This window comes from Gymnoscopelus braueri, assembly GCF_963280865.1.
Source record: "Gymnoscopelus braueri genome assembly, chromosome: 16".
Lineage (NCBI taxonomy): Eukaryota > Metazoa > Chordata > Actinopteri > Myctophiformes > Myctophidae > Gymnoscopelus > Gymnoscopelus braueri.
In genome coordinates, this window is record NC_137616.1 from 17123790 (window position 1) to 17145084 (window position 21295).

At 42.0% G+C, this 21295-nt stretch overlaps 1 protein-coding gene across 1 annotated transcript in view; it reads left to right on the top strand.

The window, feature by feature from the left end:
* LOC308103906 (regulator of G-protein signaling 6-like) overlaps window positions 1-21295 on the top strand; it is a 106335-nt gene that overhangs the window by 55063 nt on the left and 29977 nt on the right. The window contains exons 2-6 of the mRNA XM_080454115.1: window positions 11916-12012; window positions 13937-13987; window positions 15041-15147; window positions 18912-18963; window positions 20141-20205. Of these exons, the coding sequence (XP_080310241.1) occupies window positions 11916-12012; window positions 13937-13987; window positions 15041-15147; window positions 18912-18963; window positions 20141-20205 (372 nt within the window). The remainder of the gene's footprint in view (window positions 1-11915; window positions 12013-13936; window positions 13988-15040; window positions 15148-18911; window positions 18964-20140; window positions 20206-21295) is intronic.

Here is a 21295-nt window from a genome sequence, read left to right on the forward strand (position 1 = left end):
TAGTTACTAGTTACTTTGTAGATTTTGATTATTATTACAAAACATACATAAACCACTTCAGCCCTATATACATTTCGGCCATTTGAAAATAGCCGATCTACAAGCTCACAATGCATCGCAATGCGACGCATTGTGAGCTTGTAGATCTGCTATTTTCAAAATATTTTTATACATTTGAGAACATTCTGCATAATGAGACTTTCTACTTTTGGTACTTTAAGTACATTTTGATACCAGACCAGTACTTTTACTTGTAACATTGTATTTCTACATTGCAATATTGATACTTTTATTTAAGTAAAACATTGAATACCTTTTCCATCACTGCCCCTCTCAACACTTTGCATTGATAATAGGAAAACTGTTCATTCATAATGGCAATAATTAGATGCCAGCACACCCTCCTACCATTGGATCATGTGAAATATGATTGCTTGGTCTCTTGTGGATGTTTGACTGGCGTGTTGCACCCAGGGAGGTCTCTTTGTGCCGGTATACCTCACACTGAGAGAGGGCTGAAACATTTGCTGGATTGATGATCACCCAGGGGGAAAAAAAAAACTAGACTGACTATGATTATAATCTCCCCAGACATAACACCTCATCAGACTGTTTAACCTAAATTATTTTTGTCATAAATTTCAGTTTTCACTGAAATTAGTTTTCTGTTTAGAACTTTGAATGTGCTGCCTGCCTGACTGTGTGATTTAAAATCACATGTGACAAATTACCATAGTGGATTATTATATTTGTTGAAACTTTTGTGAGTTTCAGATTTAGATACTGAATGACTTTGGGCTGCAGACTGTTTTGCCATTTTTTTATTCAACTCATACGTACTTAGTCAAGGTTGTTGTGGCGTTTATCCACTATTAAGTGGTTTAAAATGATGGCTTTTATCACTTTCATCACCGGCTGCCACTTTGAGTTTATTGTTTTCGTGTTCAGTGATGGATTGCAAACATTTGTGGCTTTATCCTTCATACACTGATGGATTCCCTCACTTTGTTGTGGCACTTTGGAAAGGAAAATGGAGAAAACATCTGCAATGTGTCTTTATCACCACACTACTGGATTCAGACGTGACAGCAACTCGTTTGTTTGTCTGTTTTGTTTGTTTGTTTGTTTCCATTTAGAAATCCACATAATCACCGCCATTTGTTCTCAGATGTCCAGTTATTTTGTCAGTTGTGGATTGCATTTTCTGATCGGTTATTAACCATTAAACCCCTCTTCTTAAACCTTAGTACAGTTGCAACTGTACTTGTCCATATTTCATACAGATAAGACATACAAATATTTAAGAAAGTAAAAAAATAAAAAATAGATAAAAACATAAAAACATCATACAAACAAGAACATACTATTACATACAAATCACACATAAAGACTGTTTCTCCAGTGATTCCGTAGCCTGGATGAGTACCGGAGACAGCTTTTCCCAGGATTGACTATATCCTCAATAATACTATTCCTGGACTCATCCAGGCGTGACATGAAACCATACATGGAGTGCCTTAAGAGAGCCTCACAAGTGTGTATACCACATGTCACAAATAAGTGACTGGCACTATGCCATCTGGGGACCTTAAGTAGAATCCTCAAGGCATCATTGTATGCTACCTTGAGCCTCCGCATACTGCCCTTCTTGTATGAGCACCACAAGAAGGCTGTGTACATGGGAGTGCAAAATGCTTTAAATAGAGCACATTTAACAGGATCAGAACACATGCTGAACCTTCGAAGCAGCATATTGGCCTGGGCATATAGTATACTGCCTAGAGATATCTCTATCATCTTGGAGGTTGTCAGTAAAGATGTGGCCCAGATACTTAATTTCCTGACACAATGATAAAGGACTGTTACTTAAAGAAAAGGCTGGAAAAGCCAATTTCTTGTCATCCTTACTTCTCACAATCATGACACTACTTTTTTTTGCATTATATATAATGTCATGGTCAGTGCCATACTTAGAGCTAATTTTCAGTAGCTGTTGTAACCCTCCACTGTACGGACTTAGTACAACCAGGTCATCAGCATACATCAGGTGATTGATGATAGAGTTTCCTACCATACATCCCGTATTGCACTTATTTAGTTCAACTGATAGATCATTCATATAAACATTAAATAAAACAGGAGACAAAATCCCCCCTTGGCGTACCCCATTGCTAACAGAGAATTGGGCGGATAATGCATTACCCCATGTGACATGCATTTTCTGATTTGCATACCAAAACACCAGTATACGTACAATGAGTCTTGGTGTGCCTCTATCAAGCAGTTTCTGAAACAGTTTGAAGTGGTTGATCCTATCAAAAGCTCGAGATGCATCAATGAAGCATAGGAAAACAGTGGAATTATGGTTACTATAGTTGGCAATTAGTTCTTTAAGTGCAAAAATGCATAAGTCTAGATAGATAGATATATAGATAAATAGATGTGAAGTAATGTACAGTATATGGAATGAAGTCAATAAAGGGGATTATCTCTCAGTTTGTATTATAGACATTCAATTCTACAGGAAGCAATGTTGCTGTTGAGCTCCACTGGACTGTGTGATGAAGAGCTCATAGATTATTGAGGACTAGATGAGCTTACAGAGCTTACACACACGCACGCGCGTGCGTGTGTGCAGTCTGTGCACATGCAATCAATTTGTATATCAACGAATTGATTAACCTCCTGACCGCTATCACATACTAAAAAATATTTGTTTTCCCCTATACTTTTCCTATAATTCCCAAAATAGTGAGGATTATGAATCGAGTACTTTATTATATTATCGATTAAAATGATTAGTTTGATGAACTGATGCAGCCCTAGAATGGTGACGGGGGCACTATAATTACCTTTTGTATGGATGTTGCCATGTACCCCCGATAGGGATGAGTCACGAATATCATGTCATTCATGTTGTCATCCATGTCTATGTCAACGCATCATCCACTGCAGTCAGAGACCTCTCATCTCTGACCTTCAGACAAGAACCAATGCTGGTTAATGATCTCTGCCATGAGTCATAACATCGTGATCCATGTCAAGTCAAGTCAGTTTTATTTATAAAGCTCATTTAAAAACTACCAAAGACTGACCAAAGTCTGCATTAAAAAATATCCAGGGTTTGATTTGCTGTGGGCGATATTCGTGCTTCTGGACAGACTGAATAAAAGACTTGCTTTTCATTTCAGAAAATGACTGTCTGATATGTTTGATATTCATGTTTGATAATATCCAAATGTTACAATTTAATAAAAAATGCATGTCAGCCACGTTAAAGCGGCACTATGTAAATTTTTTTTTGATACTGCGAGTCAATTAAAAACGTGCCGTACCCTTGTAAAAACAAATTAAACCATAAGAGAAACACACGGACGCACACAGACCTAACATGCAGACTTTACCCATACTGGTACAGTGTACAGTATTATATAATGTATGCTGCCTTGTCATATTATGAAACGCATGTTTTTGATTACTAGCTATATGAATATAAATAAAGCCAGATTCTGGCAGTATTGCCCTCATCTTTAAATATAAGGCTAATATGATCTCTCATGTAATTTGAGTTACCGGTTCTGAGGTGGTGCACCTCTGAACTTCACCATTGCAATGTTATTTCCCAGCATGGTAGTTTAAATCACTTTAGCCACATGCTCATACTTGACTAATTGGTGAGGAATTACCTCACCTTTAAGTATCCCGTGCATTTATCCGCCACTGAAAAGTCATTTGCAGGCTTTATGAAAAGCCACCCGTGGCTCGGCTCAGTGTACTGAGCATGATGGCGTGAACACCTGCCAAGAATCTGCCATCTCGAGAAAATAATTTATTTATGCATATTTTGGATGATTATTCTCCAAATTTAGTTCAGGGCACGTGGGAGCATCCAGATCCATGATCATTTTAGTTCACTGAATTACACTGCAGCCTGCTCTCAGTTATTATTACCATCAGGCTTTTGGGAGTTGTGCCTCTTCCAAATGTGAAACACTTCAGAAGTCCATATCAAGCAAGCATGTATTCATTATCATATCCTTTTTATTATACTATTGTGTTATTGTAATACATCCTTATGTTATAGGTTTTATCTTATTTTATGTTTTTCTTTATATGTAGTAACTTTGATTTTGTATGTGAGATCTTTGTCTAATTTGGATTTTTATTTTTGTACATTGAGTCCATACCTGTCCAATGAATACATACATTTGACTTTGACCGCTCACATTATGATCACAAAAGTATGGCTCGCTAAGCACATCATAAGGCTGGGGATTAGGAAGTATTATGGAATGCATCTCAGCTCTGTTTAAAAGGACTACCAGAAATCATCTTTGGCATTCTGCCCTGTCATAACCCTGTAGCAAGCAATGGTGTTTTAATGTACTTCTGAAAATATCACTACTCTGCTTGCCGTATTGTTTCATCCCTTCCCTTGAAGAGCCAAGTAGAATAAACAGCTGTCAGTAATAATGCAGTAAAAATAGTACAATATATTATAATACAATGAGAATATTCAGTACACAAACCCTTGTTTCTGGGCATGTCATAATATTTTCGGTGAAGAGATTTGATGTGCAGTAGAGGGACAACAAGGATTGGTTAAACAACCATAACGGTGGTCTGGCATGTTTAGCCCACTACCTACAACTCACCATACTTGTTAAGACTGAGTTGTGTTCAGAACCCAAATGCAACCACTCAGGAGACAGGAAAGGGTTAATGCCTTGCAAGGCGTTTTAATGTCCAAAAATAGCACAAAAACTGAAAACTGTATAGATATATCTATATAAATCTACATGAATATACACATACAATAGTAGCACAGATGTATTTGTGTATATGTAGATATTATATAATATAATAAAGCTATACTTAGGGGAAGTCCAAGAGAGTAGTCAGAGTCCAAGCATGTGGTCGGTAGCCAAACAAACGATCCAGAGGAATGGTGGTGTCAAGCATGGAGTGGCACTGCAGATCTAGAATGTGACAAAAAACAAGAGATCAAGAGGATTGCAGAAAAACACAGAAAATAGCTCTACAGGGTACGGACAGCAACTATGTAGGCTTCAGCTATACGCGAATCCACGGAGCGCTGCCCTGCGCGCAGCCATTGCTGCGGTGTCAACGCTCAGCGGACGCGACACCGCAGCAATGGCCGCCTACAGGCAGCTACAGGCAGCGCGTCTGTGGATTCGTCTATACTTGCCAGGTAATTCTATGGGAAGATCTGGCAAGGGGCGGAGTCAAGGCAGGGTTCTTGAAGACTCTGGTGATGATGGGGAAATGGAAACAGGTGTGCAGTGCCACACCCAGTCAGCTTGCTACAGGGAGGAGAATGATGAGGTGAGCCTAGGTGGCAGAGTGAGAACGGCGCACTGGATTGTGCACAGGAACTCCAGACGTGGAAGGTGGAGGTGAAGGGTTCGAAACCGTAACAATACTGTACTTGACATTGCTGGAAACCATTTTCCAAAGCATGCTGTAGTTTGTTAGATTTTCAAGGAATCCATTGGATTCCATTCATTTCAGTTTGTTGTGCAAATCAATTTGCAAACTTGAAACTTGCTTTCCCCATCCCTCCCTACCTTCCAAACAGCCCTGAAAACCCACCTGTTCAGAATTGACTTGGTTTCAACTCTTGTTTTTAGTGTTTTTTGCTTTCAAAAGAGTATTTTTTCTAACACTTCAGTGGGAAAAAAAGAAAGAAAATAAAACTTCTTTGAGTTGTTTGAGAAAAAGTTACAAATCAATACAGACTTTACTTTAGTCTTGTACTCGAGGGTGTCTCCAAATCTTTTCTTTCCCAGTAAATGTACTGTGCCGTTGGACTGACTCACAGTGCAGTTCAGGGTTTGGCACGTTGATTAGCCTCTCTTGCCCCTGGTTGAGCTTAGACTGGTGTAATGAGCCAGCGCTTATCATCTACCCACGCTCGGTCCTTCACTGGGGCTTACTTGCTTCATGGGCTTTCGTGGTGTTAATGGGTTACTTTGACTTTGATTCGATTTTTTAACTTGCAAGTCTGTAAGACGTGTCTGACCGTCCTGTTACTTTGAATGATACAATCAGGCATTGTGATTATTATTTTAAAAAACTGTCAAACCATGTGTGTCTGACGCAGCTGCTCTTAAGTACTATTAAATTAACATTTGAAGTATCTCATACACTGATACATCATTATGGGTATCAGTCCAATACTGGCAACAGTGGATCGGCTATAGACCAATTATTTGTTTACCAACATTGAGACTGGATGCACAGGTGATTGTTTCACGCAATCAATTCTCAACCTGTTGTTTTGGGGTGCGCTGGTTTCAGCACACCCCAACCCCCTCTTGTGTGTTGGCTAGTGAGGCGCGTCCTAGCGAGACCTGACAGAATGGGTTTCATTGCGCGCATACTGGTTGCACGCATACTGGTTCTTATCAGTGTGATGTCGTCTGTTAAGGGGTCTATGGGGAAACAGCCTTAGACATCACGTATGCATGTAGCCACACTTGGGCCCTGTCTACACATACATGGTTATTTATTTGTTTACGTTGCTCTGTGCTTTTGGGCCTTTCATTCACACACACACTCTGCATTCAGACCAATTTAGGGCATGGACATGCTGTTTCCAACTTTGCTAACAGGACTTATTACATGTACAGTTACTATTCCACCATGTTGAGGAACAGAGGCCGCTGCCAACATTGCCAGTTTTGTTCCGGTTGTAGACTGTAACAAGGCTATGTAAAGAAGGAGAGGTCGTGTAAAGAACAAGAGGTAGAAGTTTGTTCTATAGGCACTGTGAGGCAAACTGGAGCCGAAAGTTTGATATAATGCCAAATAAGTCAATGAGAGACAGGTGGACAAGTGTGAATAAACTCTATCTTTGAATCATTGCAGCCTTTGTCAAATAATCAGTTCAGGTAAATAAAAGAAGACATACTGTATCAGTTTTCTGTTTGCTGTTGCTATATGTATAGCATTATATATGTTTTAGTCGTTCAGAAAACTTCAGGATTTAGAAGTTTTTAGAATTGGGTTAAGGTATCTAAAGAGCACAGAGTAAGCTTCCGACTGGGCAGTATGGACTGTCATTGTTAGACTGCAGGTGTTGACAGGCTGACAGTCTCGATGACAGCCGTGTTTTTGTGTTTTCATATGGACGGACATTTGTTTTTATAACAGTGCTTGTGTAGACGGCATGTACACGTGGGCTAGGCCTTGAAGTGTCCCTCCGTAAAGATAAATGGCAGTAGTGTTAAATAGATCTATCATCATTTGACAGCAGTGGTTCAACAGGAGGAAACATATACTGCTCTGAAATGATGGATTTTAGAAAGGTGGTGAAATACCAATAGAACTTGGGTGGAATGTGTTTGACAACTTTCTGTCTTGCTTGATAAAATGAGAGCTGCTCTCATCTGTCCCCATGGTTGTCACTTGACTTTGTGTCTGTGTGTTGCTTATCAGGAGTTGACTGGCAGTGTCGAGGCTGATGCAAATCAGTGCGTTTCCCCCGGCACTAGATCGTGCAGGATCCCTTAACGTACATAACAAAGGTTTTACATGTGAAATGACTCTCAGAGGAGCAAAAACAGCAATTGAAAGCGTACCCAGAGTCCCTTGAAAGCAGGGTGCATCTAAAAATAATTCAATATGAGGTAGATCATATTCTCGTCACGTATCTGAGCCCATACTCCCCGAAATCTCTTTATGTGAGAATTGAAAAGATGCTGAATTTCAAGCATATGGTGCAGGTAAATTATATATTTTGACATGACTCATCCAGATTTGATAGCATCCATCCGGAAGAGTTGCTGAGTACTTTATGCATCAGTGGTAAATGCTTAACCTTTTATAGCCATATGGGTCTTTGCATAATTCATGGTCCTCTCTTCTTTCATTGCATTGTGACCCTCTTCAGTCGTGTGTGGCCATGTCGGCTTTCAATGCACGTGAAGCCCTCTGATGTTTAAGAAATATCTTACATCTGATGTGTCTAGTTAACAGAGGAAGCTTAGACTCTACTTGCAAAGTAAACAGCTTTTCATCTTTGTTGGAGGCTATTCATTAGGAGGGTTAACCTGTCTGTCATTGCTGTGGTTAAATAAATGGATAAAGTATCACCTCAGACCGTTCACTAAAATGCCATCCATCCATCTGCTAGTTCTGTAGCAGGCTGCATCGATCGGCCAGCATGTTAAAGTGTCACTTCAAGGGAAAGGCTCGCAGCTACCTGGTGAGGTAGAGGTAATTTTCCTCACAAATTCTCTTTCCTGGGTATCCCCCCCCATCGTTGACCTTTTCTGCCTCTGTGGGAAGCATGCATGCATCTTCACATACAGAGATGGTCTTGTTTTTGTCTACTTCTTCTGTAGATTTTTACCTTTGTGGCAGTTAAGGCTAATTGCACTCATTCAAAAGAATTCAAAAGGGTGCCATTTTTTTCCCAGGGGAGGAATAAAACATTCTTTTGTCGCTTTCCTCTCCATGTGTATGTGTATTGTACCAGCCTGTGCGTGCAGCTGTGAATTATTTTGGCCACTTGATAGGGTGCAGCATGGTTGAGAGAGGGCTCTGCAAAAGAGGACAATATAAGTAATGCGTTTATAACTTTGTTATCTCAGGAAAGTAATATTTTTTAAGTTCTACTTACTTTACTGAGAATTTCTGCCTCTTTCTCAGACACACAGGCCGACAGATACAGATATTAGTGATTTTTCTGTTCTGTAGAACTGTTGCTCTGCACAGCTCTGGGTTATATGAGATATACTACGTGCCAAGTTTGAGAATGAACTCAGACGCTGTCTGAGTTATGCCAGGTACAAATTTTGTACACACACACACACACACACACACACACACAACACACGTACACACACACACACACACACACACACACACACACACACACACACACACACACACACACATACGCATATGCACCCGCACACGCACACGCACACACAAGACAGAAGTAAATACTGAGGGACATTTGTGATATCCGCCTGAAGCCATCATTACACGATAAATAATGACTTTAACCCCGACACACCCCACATACATGCTAAGCCTTCTGTTTAGCCGTGTCCCAGCTGCTCCATGCTGAGGCCGGATGTATACTTTGTTGCACACCGGTGTCGCATGCCGATAATAGCTGATATGAGCTTGTAGATCGGTTGTTTTTGACACACGCGGCAGGAGTATAAGTTAAGCGTAACGGTGCGGTGATAACGTTGTATCACGTATCGTAGTCGGCTTGCTGCCCTGTGGGTGGTCGGTTCTTACACAGAAGAGCCTGTAAGTCTGATGAAATCTGCTCCCACTCGACTGCACTTCACAGGCAATCCGAGTCTCACACACACACACACACACTCGCTCGCGCACACACACACACACAGACACACACACACACACACACACACACACACACACACACACACACACACACACACACACACACACACACACACACACACACACACACACACACACACACACACTGACTCCCTATGCGTATTGTAAAAATAGCTGAAACAAGACATTCTATTTTATTCAAGACTTGGCTGCTCTAGATCTGTGCTGTAATTTACATGAACACGAACAACTCCTAGATGCCCAATAAACTGAGCACTGACAGACAGGTTGATGTCTGTCTTTGGACCTAATGTAACTCTGAGATAGAACAAATGTACACTCACAGCGTTTTACAGAGTAGATTGGGGTCCCAATCAATACTTCTAATGCATATCAAATTGGGGGTCCTAAAAGTGAAAAAGTTGAGATTCACTTATGTAGGTTGAGATTCACTTATGTAGAAGACTACGACAGAGTATAACAACAACATAACACTGTTGTTCTTTTCAGGCGTTCAGGTATTCTCCAGCGCGTCATTGGAGTTGACAGCTATTGTAACCTCCCCTATAGGCTCATTTTGATTATCCGTCAAGACCCCATTGTTGTTCAGGACAGGGGGAAGTCATCAAAAGCCACTCTAGCTGCTATCTGGGCGCACCATCATGGCCTTGTTAGCATTTTATCGCTGTATTGATTGTGATGTGTTGCCAGAGGCAGACGCTGTCCTTGCTTATATGAGACAGCTGATCTCTGGCTCTCTTATAAGGGGAAAGGATGGTGGTCAACTATATGGCTAGAAAGGTAAAATCTGTGGTGGAAAATGTACTCGCATTTTTTTACTTAAGTAAAAGTATCAATACTGCAATTTAATAATCTAAATATTTTTTCAAAAAAACTGGTCTCAGGTCTAAATGGTTAAAAAAAAAACAGAGGATTACAAACAAACAAATAAAAAAACATTGAGAAGTAATAAAATAGAAAAAAACTAAAACAATAAAATTAAAATATAGAAAACTGGAGTAATGCAGAAACCCAGGTAAAAGCAATACCAAAAAGGTGTGTCTTTAGATTTCTTTTAAAAAAGACAGTACAGCTGCCATTTTACAATCCTATACCTGTGGTGGCCACAGCATAAGTGCACTGTCAGCTGAGAAGGGTATATTATACAGTACATTGTGGTGTTGAGAGGATATGCTCTGTATGGCAGCACAGTACAGTAGTTCTACTGTATTGAGCCTATTAGTGTTGGAAGTGCTTTCCCATACTGTGCTGTACAGCAGAATGTGTGTGTGTGTATGTTGCAGATGTGTGTGTGTGTGTGTGTGTGTGTGTGTGTGTGTGTGTGTGTGTGTGTGTGTGTGTGTGTGTGTGTGTGTGTGTGTGTGTGTGTGTGTGTGTGTGTGTGTGTGTGTGTGTGTGTGTGTGTGTGTGTGTGTGTGTGTGTGTGTGTGTGCAGTGCGTGCGTGCGTGTACTGTATGTGTATGTGTGTGTGTGTGTATTTGTGGTGAGTGCTTCCCTAATGAGATCACTTGAGTGACTATATGTTTTAGACACCTACAGGATATACCAGTGTCTTCTTCACGCTCTCTCTTTTTCTCTCCATTTCTTCCTCTCCAGTTCTCTTCATTAATCTCTCTCTCTCTCTCTCTCTCTCTCTCTCTCTCTCTCTCTCTCTCTCTCTCTCTCTCTCTCTCTCTCTCTCTCTCTGTGCTCTCCTCCACCAAGGAGTGCATAGTTTGATTAGGGGTTTTTATAGAACCCACTCATGTGGTAGCGTTGTGTGTCTCCAAAAGCGACAAGAGTTCTCACTTCCCACACTCTTGACACGAGGAAAGGAAAGAAATAAAGCATATCTTAAGAAGAGCGAGGCTGACAAAAGCACGCAATCAAAACGTCAATAAAACTGTCTAATCTGATTACTCCACTGTCAAGTGGGCGACGTGCACGGTTGCCAACCCGTCCCTTGAAATACGGAATGCTCCCTTATTTTGGTAACGACGTGTTCCCTTATTGAACAGACACAAGGGACACACTGTGTTCCTTATTTTTGGGAATCAATCGCATCTTGCGATCGTGTGCCAGAAGAAAGCTGGCAAACTGCATTAAATACAGACTGAGAGAGTGCTCGTTTTAGTTTTTTTACTGTCAACTTCAAACACCCCATATACATATTATAATACAGGTTGTTAATATAACATACAAAGACTGTGCATATACTTTAGACAATGCGATTTTTTTCTGAGCGTCCCTTATTTTAATTGGAAATAAGGGACGCCTGACCTTGTGTACCTAATTTGAATTTCAGGTAGTTATAGCACCCCTAGCGGCATGTTTCACCACACGGCAGTATTGAATTAGATCCATTGGAACACAGGTTATTTCTTTCCCATTTCCTGAAAAGTAACCGTTTTGAACAGGTTTCCACCTGACAGCAATGAGTTGTTTTATTAATGCTTATTGATCACATATGCCCCTCTCTCTCTCTCTCTCTCTCTCTCTCTCTCTCTCTCTCTCTCTCTCTCTCTCTCTCTCTCTCTCTCTCTCTCTCTCTCTCCTTTCCTTTAAGATTGAGGACATTGTGACACGCATCCAGGATGAGACTGAAGGCGTGCCCATCAGAACTGTCAAGAGCTTCATGACCAAAATCCCAAGTGTTGTCACGGGTAAGGCTGAGACACGTCACTACAGAGAGAGAATGTTGACAGTTGATAGTGACTGATTGGCAGGCGCTATAGCATATGCCATATAGCATATCAGTGGTGCTCTAACTCTGTTTGGCTTCAGTACTCCCTTTCCTTCATTTCTGAATCTAAAAGTTCCCCCTTTTACCTGACTAGAACATTTTGCTTAGGAAACTGCAGGAGAAAACCGTAGCAATAGCAGTTGCTAGTTTTGATTGAATTTGTATTGAATTGAATTGAATTTTTTATACCGTGTGAAAAACGGTATAAAACCCTATTCTAGCCGAAAATGACTGTGGAGAAAGAAAAAAAAACCGAAACGGAAATCGCGTCATAAAACCGGATGCAGTGGTGGGTGAAGTAAGTGGAACCTGAAACTTAGAGTGATTCATTGCAGAACAGCGTGATCAGAGATTAAACAATGAACGCGCGTCCAACGCGTCCAACGCGTCGACGGCCAACTGGACAAAGTAGCTATTGACGCGTTATCGAGTCAAGGGCAGTCAAAGAGTTAAGACCGGGAAAGAATCTGTGTCTTTTTTAGATCTCTTTGGGCTATTAAAAAATAGCAGATATACAAGCTCATAGCGCGGCACCGAGTGCCGCGCTACGAGCTTGTAGATCTTGTAGATTTTCGAAAAATCGTGAAAATTTGAGCAAATCTTTGAATATATATATATTTTTAAGGCAAACATTTGCAACTCAAATCTTTGCTTCTGGGGGGATTCTACAAATGTCTTCTAAATCTTTTGGCCGCGGACCCCCATCTCAAAATCTTTTGTTCCAGGGACCCCCCCAGAAGTTGTAACAGAGCTAAAAATGTGCGCTACAGAAAAAAAGATATTCAATGATTTGCACACATTTTCACGGTTTTTCAAAAAAATAGTAGATCTACAAGCTCCTAGCTTGCATATCTGCGTTTTCGGTTGTATATCTGCGTTCTCGGTTTGAAAGGGTTAATACTTTATAGATCAGCAGGTTCACAGTTTGCGTGTGATGCTGGCAGGCGGTGACTACACAGGGCCAAACAAATGATGGCGAGGGAGAGAGAGGGCCGCTTGCAACACCCCGCCCTGTCCCTCCATTCACAGAAAATGTATCACCTGCCTGTGCCATAATCGGAGCATATCAATAAACACGATCACTACAGCCGGAGCCGAGAGAGCCCGGGGGCCGCGGGAACAAATACATGATACAGAAATTAAATGATGCCCCTCGAGCTGCACACTGAGCAAGGACAAGGGAAGCGCAGAATAGATATTTCTTTCTCTCTCTCTATCTCTCTCTCTCTCTCTCTCTCTCTCTCTCTCTCTCTTGTTTTGTCATCCATTTTTCTGCTGCCGTTTCTTGTCTCCCTGTTTTACTCATTTCCCAGCCTCGCTCTCTCTCCCCTGTTCCCTCTCTTTGTTTTGACGTTAAAAGAATGTGGGATGAAACGGTAAAATATACCCGATGTTCTCAGACGGCGAGCCAATGAAAACACTTAATTCCACTGTGGTTCGTTTCTCTCTGTCTTCCGACCGAAATATATTCAGTATGTATTTTATTATGCTTCTCCATCGATCACACTTATTGTTTCACCTCCCTGTTTTTCTCTGCCTCCCCCTTTGTCTTCCTCTTGTGCTCTCTCTCTCTGCCTCTTCCTTTGTATTCCGCAAACATCAACCAACTTTATATCGCCTCTCTGAGACAAAGACAGAGAGGGAAAGAGAGAGAGAGAGAGAGAGATGGAGAGGAATGCTCCATATGAGTTGTCGGCTCTTTAGTGAATTGTGTAAGTTGTCGGCTCTTTAGTGAATTGTGTAAGGCTTAGCAGACCCTTGGTAATGGCTGTGAGCCAGCCCAGCCATGCTATAAAACAGGTATTCTCCATTGTCTCATTGTTGTCTGTCTGATCCCATTACAGGTGCAGATATTGTACAGTGGTTGATGAAGAACCTGGCAATCGAGGATCCAGGTGGGTGCTGAAAAAAACCCACATTGGATTGTTACCGTTCTTTATTGTGTCAAAAGGCAGCCGCCCCCCCAAAGACTGGCTGAAACACTCCACGCTGAAATGAGTGTGCAGCTGTTGGATATGTGGATGACTCAACCAGTGAGTTCCCTGAGCTAGCTTGCAGCAGGGGCAAAAATCTCATATCAGCTTTGGAGGGACAATGACATTAGGGGGGCAACAGTTAACCCATTCAATCCGAGAACGCAGCTGTGTCATTTTAGATTTTAGCTATAGACATTATTATTATTATATTTAGAGATGGGGAGTCCGTGACCAAATGCATATCATTTTGGGTGGTCCTTGACATGAAAAGGTTTGAGAACCACTGATATTATAGCAACAGTTTTCAGTTAGGATTTAGAAGACATTTGTAGATGCGTTCCCGGATTGAATGGGTTAATCGAACTGATCGATATAATCGATTATAAAAATATAATGGAAATGGAAATAGAAATAATCAATTTGGGGGGGAAAATGTTGAAAGTTCCCTTTTTCTTCCTTACATTTTTCTTTTAAATCGTGAAAGTAGACGATCTGCAGTACAAGCTCACAACACATGTCGTGAGCTTGTACTGCAGATCAGCTATTTCTGCTATTTATATATAACTACACTGTTGTACAACAAAGCATCAAAGAGGGCCAGTCAGTTATAAAAAAATCTATTCGCCAGTGGTCCAGGCCTGAGGGGTGGGTCACAATCTTATGAAACTTGAAAATGAATAGGTCATGTCCCACCCTTCCCCCCTAATATTTCTGCCTATAACTAGCAAACACGCTGGCTATACACACCGTAGAATAATAATAATAGTAATAATAATAATAAATAATACTCCATTTGTTACTCTGAGAGTGTGCCTACCTATGGGTCCATTTGGTTACATATGTACACTCTCAGAGTTAAATGAACACAGCATTGTACTATGTGCTGTACATGGAATAGCTATATACGTACAAGTTGAGCCATGCTCATTCTTTCAGCTGTTTGCTCATTCTTTATTGCTGTTTGTTCCACAGCTGAAGCCATAACCATCGGCAGCCTCATCGCTGCTCAGGGATACTTCTTCCCCATCTCTGACCATATCCTTACACTCAAAGACGATGGTACTTTCTACCGCTTCCAGGTGAGAGACCAACCACAGACAAACTCCAGCGAAGGTTATGTGGTGTTTTAAAAAAAAATAAGAATTATTTACCACAATGTAAAATCCTGAGTTTTAATATAACTGGAACCAAATGGACCCGTAAGGAGTCAATTTGCTGTGTGTGTGTGTGTGTGTGTGTGTGTGTGTGTGTGTGTGTGTGTGTGCGTGTGCGTGTGCGTGTGTGTGTGTGTGTTAGTTACATATGGATATATTAACACTGAGGATTACACTGTGCACTCTGCAAAATCCACCATGCCTCGATTCGTGTTTATTTTTTTTGGGGGGGGGTACTTTATATAGGGGAAAAAATAGATTATTCAAAATGTCTACTCATGCTGTAGATGACATTTAAATCCATATGAAGTCCCTCCAACTGAATTGAATAGATAAAGGATAATGATTATTGTCTTCTCTTCACAAGTACATATTGTCTGGTGCCTCTGCGAAGGCGAGCTTAAACCCAAGCAAATCCCTCCTCATCCCACATTAGTATGACTGACACGCTATTATGCTAATTGCACCGACTGACAGCACTTCCACATACATGAATCTAATTTCATGTGGATTTCTAGATCTGCATGGGTACGGCATGGCTTCATGTGGCTCTTGGACTTCATGTGGCCAGCCTGTGACGTCAGTCACCTCTTATCTCCATATTCTAACTTTAACTAACCATTTTGCCCTATAACAAAATGTGTGAATAGTTTTTTTTTAATCTTTTGAAGAATCTTTAAAAATGTTTTCTGACAATGTATTCTTTTTTTTATTTTTTTCAGAAAATCTTTTGAAATATTTTAGAAAATTTATTTTTAGGGAATAAAATGTAGGAAAGGTTAGAGAAAAAAAAAGAAAATATATTTACTTGAGACCCATCAAATCAGGTCTGCAACCCAAAATGGGTCGTGACCTATATGTACAGTATGTTTGCGAAACACTGAATTACACTCTAACTGGATCCCGGGGCGCATACAATATAAGTCATGTCCAGTATTTCACATTTTCCTTCAATTCTACATGGGGGAGCTTCCGTTGACCTTGTTAAAAATGAATTGAGATCTGTTGAAATATTCATCACGACTCTGCCTAGGCAACGCTCAGTCTGTCCTGAGTCTTGGGTGAGCAGCACTGCATGTCAGACCATCAACAAGAAGAAACCAAAAGCATAACAATCTATACCCCACAAAGCATGCTTTCAGTCCCCCCCCCGCCCCCTTCCCCTCGGTAATGCCACAGCAATAACACCATGGATTAATTACATCTGACCACTTTATCCCCTCTACAGTAAGTGTTAATTAAAAAAGTCGAAATTATGTTTCCCACATCCCTTGGCGTGGATGGAAAACTGCCAGGCAGCAGGCAGCCATGATTAGAATGATCTTCGTGCGGGATCTACTTCCTCTCCTTGGTTCCATTAACCCTGTTCTTAAAGTTTTAATTAACCACCTAGAACTGATTTCTACTTCGTCATATGACGATGTCGCTCTGTGAAAATATATATTGGATATAGCCAAGAATAACGAGTTGAGTTCTAGCAAAGAATATATTACGTTCTAATAGAGGAGGGAGGGGGGAGTCGAATTCTGGTAGGGAGTGACAAATCTAAGCACAACAGCTGCAAGGCTCTGACTTTGATTCTCCTCCTTCAAAGTAAGTGTTGCAGCTGTGGAGAGACAGACAGACAGACAGACAGACAGACAGACAGACAGACAGACAGAAGGGATGAAAGGCTGTTTCGAATAGTATAAAAGGTCCATATAGATAGTCTACTCTACATTCATCAGCATTCCGTTTTCAGAGGAAATAGCTTTTTCTTTTTTGTGAAAGACAATGAGAAACACGGAGGCGACAAAACAATTAACATCTGTGCTAGCTTTGTGAAGTCTGAACACTGTGTGGGGACCACTTAATGAAAAAAGTCAAACTGCAGACCTTGTGTTTTATATAAAATCAGAGGCCTTGATTAATCTCATTATTTTGCTATTGATTATTTTGTTCTTTTCATTTTCTGTCTTTGTCATTGTGTTATGAAATAACCTCTCTCTGCCTCTCAAAGCACATAGCGCCTGTCAGCGGGGAAAAGTACAGAATTCTTCTTTGAGAGTTACCTTTTCCGACTCCTTCCGTTTTATGGGTTCCGATGTATGTGTACGTTATGTCGAAGCCAAAATTTTCACTCAACGTCCTGCGTATGTGCAAGATTTTACAACAGACTGCGTTACTTTTTTAAATCAAAGGCAGGCGTGCGTGCTGACAGCGAGGCCTTGAGGCTTGTGAGGCGTGCCCGCGTGAGCCACCCAGGTGAGCTAGTGCCTGCGGCGAGCAGCCAATGGCCATGCGCGTCAACGAGGCACCATCCGAGTTGGCAAGCCCATGTGGATGGAATAGGTTCATCACGTGAACCAAAATGAGCACTCCCTCCCCATCAATCACGAAGGGGACTGCGTTTTTTGGGTTGGGGTTTCATAGGTTTGGCTTTGGAATAGCTATACCTATTGCACTATAGCACTTTGAGATTTTCACAAATGTCATTATAAATAAAAACCAATTATAATTTTTATTATTATTATTATTACTATTATTATTATAGCACAGTGTGGTTCTCAAAACTTTTCATGTCATCCATCCATCCATCTTCAACCGCTTATCTAGAGTCGGTCGCGGGGAGCAGAGAGCTCCAGACTTCCCTCTCCTGAGCAACATTAGTCACTTCCTCCTGGGGGATCCCGAGGCGTTCCCAGGCCAGTGTGGAGATATAATCCCCCCCATCTGGTCCTTGGTCTCATAGATATATATAAAGGCTAGATGACTCACCCGCGCTGCTGGCCAATGGAGTACAACGTTGCCACATGGCGGCCATCTTGGGACGGTCATTCATATTATGTCTATGGGGCATATACTTTGAAATAACCATAGCGTGCTCAATTTTCATCCAATTTTCAAACGGTTTGGTGTTTTGTAAACACCAAAGATGTAGTTATGACACTGCATACTTATAATTATAATCATGTTTAAAAAAAAAAAAAAAATTAAGATTGCAGTATCAAAACTACATCTTTGGTGTTTACAAAACACCAAACCGTTTGAAAATCGGATGAAAATTGAGCACGCTATGGTTATTTCAAAGTATATGCCCCATAGACATAATGTTATGAATGACCGTCGCAAGATGGCCGCGGTTGAGCTACGCTTGCAACGCCCCCTTGAGCCATCTAGCCTTTATATATATCTATGCTTGGTCTGCCACGGAGTCTCCTCCCAGTGGGACATGGATGCCCGAACCATCTAAGCTGGCTCCTTTCCAAGTGTCTCTTTCGGGTGACTGAACTTCTCACCCTATCTCTAAGGGAGATGCCAGCCACTGCCACCCGTCTGAGAAAACTCATTTCGTCCGCTTGTATCGCGACCTTATTCTTTCGGTCATGACCCACACTTCATGACCATAGGTGAGAGTAGGAACGAAGATTGCTCGGTAGACCGAGAGCTTAGTAGGTCCCATTCCCTACTTTTCATGTCAAATACCCCCAAATTCATATGTATTTGGCCGTTTTTGCTCTGTACTTTTTTCCCCTCTACACCCATCCAAATGTCTTTGCCGAAAATAGTCGATCTACAAAATAGGGATGCTACGGTTCAAGTGGGTAATGAGATTTTGAAATGTCACTGGAGCTTTGTCAAGCTGCTCAGCACCACTACTGTATCTGTGAGCTGAGCTTCCTCTTTCTTCGCCCTCTGCTCTGCTACAGGCACCGTATTTCTGGCCGTCCAACTGTTGGGAGCCGGAGAACACAGACTATGGTAAGAACCACAAGGGATTCCTTGACATTTTGGATTTCACAGGTTTACCGCTTTTTATCTGTTATTTATTGATAGATTCTTTTTTATTTTACTTTCTTTTTTTCTAAGCAGACAGTTTTTGCCTTTTTTTATGAACGAAAAAGTATAAACAAAATTGCACATTGTCAGTGTAATAGTACTGAACACACAATAGGTGAGGTACACCCCATCCACCCCATTGGTTTCGGCTCACAACACTTGGGATTCTCAGTGAGATTCTCAGGGCGATTTTGTTTAGCGTCTGCATGGAACTCTGCAGAATTCACTGGGTGTGACTTCACCTCCCTCAAACTCCAGTCTCGTAGCACAGCTGGCAGCATCCGCTCAGATGAACCATTAGATAGGAGGATTAGCTTAGCCTTGTTCCACTTCCTGACTTTCAGCCAGTCACAGATGAGACCCTGGCGTCAAAGGATTTTCTCCTTCAATCAGCTGTCATCGTCCGTGGCTCATGGATGGATGGACAGCGGGCCTCCAAATGTGATCACACACAAGCTGCACGTCATACTGTACCACCTGCACCTCCTCACCAGGGGAGGTGCAGGCCAGGGGCGCTGGAGGGTGAAGGATGAGTGGGTGCAGAGGGAGGGAGGGTGTGCTGATGACGAGGCTCAGTCATAGATCTAGGGCTGAGACTACCTCTATGAATTTACTTTTCAATTAATCGAATAATCGAGAAGCGTTTTTATTCTTTAATCAACAAATCTAACAGATTTTTTTATAATCGACTAAATCAATTACTCCCTATTTTTTTTTAACTTTTGTCGTACAATGGTGTCGATCGACAAAAGCGATATTTTCTTATAATTGATTAAATATATTAGTTTGATTAACTGTTGCACCCCTACAGAACATAGATCCTCCATCCATCCTCTCTCTCTCTCTCTCTCTCTCTCTCTCTCTCTCTCTCCCTCCCTCTCTTTCCCCCCCTCTCTCTCTCTCTTTCTCTCTCTCTCTCTCTCTCTCTCTCTCTCTCTCTCTCTCTCTCTCTCTCTCTCTCTCTCTCTCTCCCTCCCTCCCCTCTCTCTCTCTCTCTCTCTCTCTCTCTCTCTCTCTCTCCCTCCCTCCCTCTCTTCCCCCCCCCCCTCTCTCTCTCTCTCTCTCTCTCTCTCTCTCTCTCTCTCTCTCTCTCTCTCAGCTATCTACCTGTGCAAGCGGACCATGCAGAACAAGACCAGGTTGGAGCTGGCAGACTATGAAGCGGTGGGTGGAGGGGAGCTCATCTAACCTCCCACTATTGATTGAGTATAGCATGACAAGCTTAAGGCAGAAAAACAGCAGATTGCAAAGGTCAGTGGTGTGCTGCTGGGTGTTTCCCAGACGATTTAAGATCTCAGTCGCTCTCGCGGGCCGGGGCAGGCAGGTTTCAAACTCCAGTGCCATGTGAAAAGGTTAAAGGATGCGTTGTAAGTCCTAACCCGTCCTAAGGACCTGCACTTGGCAAGCTGCATTCTAGTTTTTTCAACACAACATTGAATAACTTTTAAATAGCTCTGTATTCTGATCAGTCATTACAAGTAGAGTGTTTGTTCAGTAGCAGGTTTCTTGTCTAATTCTCCGTAACATACTCACTATGGGATATCAGCGCCCCCTGGCGTTGATGCAGAGCTACATACCATAAACTCCCGGGCCATTCATTGGCTGAGAAAGGTATGTCACGTGTCCGGTAGACGGGAAGAGGTATAAAACCTCTTGCGTGACGTGGCTCATCCTCTTTCGCTTCTCTGCATGGCAGATGCAACAGCTCAAGACATACCTTAATAATAACAAACGTAACTTTGATCAGGACAGAAACCAGCTTTAGCCCACTCGGTGGTACTTGTACTAACCAACGGGTTTTCCTCCTATTAAAAAAAAAAAAGTTTTATTATTTCCGCTCCCGTGGCTATCTTCTGTTTCTTTCTTTTACTGCTAAAGCAAGTTTTCCTCCTTTGAGTTTTCCGCGCTCTTAGCCTTGCGGCTGAAAGCTAACGGGTTAGCTCGAGATGGAGGTTCCACGTCCCTGCGTATTGCTGCTCTGCCGCTTGATGATCGCCGGGGATGACCCTCAGGGTTTCTGCATCTCGTGCCTCGGTCTCTACAGGGCCGAGGCATTTCCAAGATGCACCGGGACGCTGCGAGGACTGCGCTCTGTTCTCCACGCTGCACCTCGATAGCCGCTTAGCCAGGGCAGCGCCCTGGCTGCGGGAAGCAGCGACGTCTCGTCCCCGGTCGTCGCGGATCCAGCAACACCCCGCATGGACACCGGCCCAGGGAACGTGGGTGGTGGGGCCCACCACGTGCGCTCACAGTC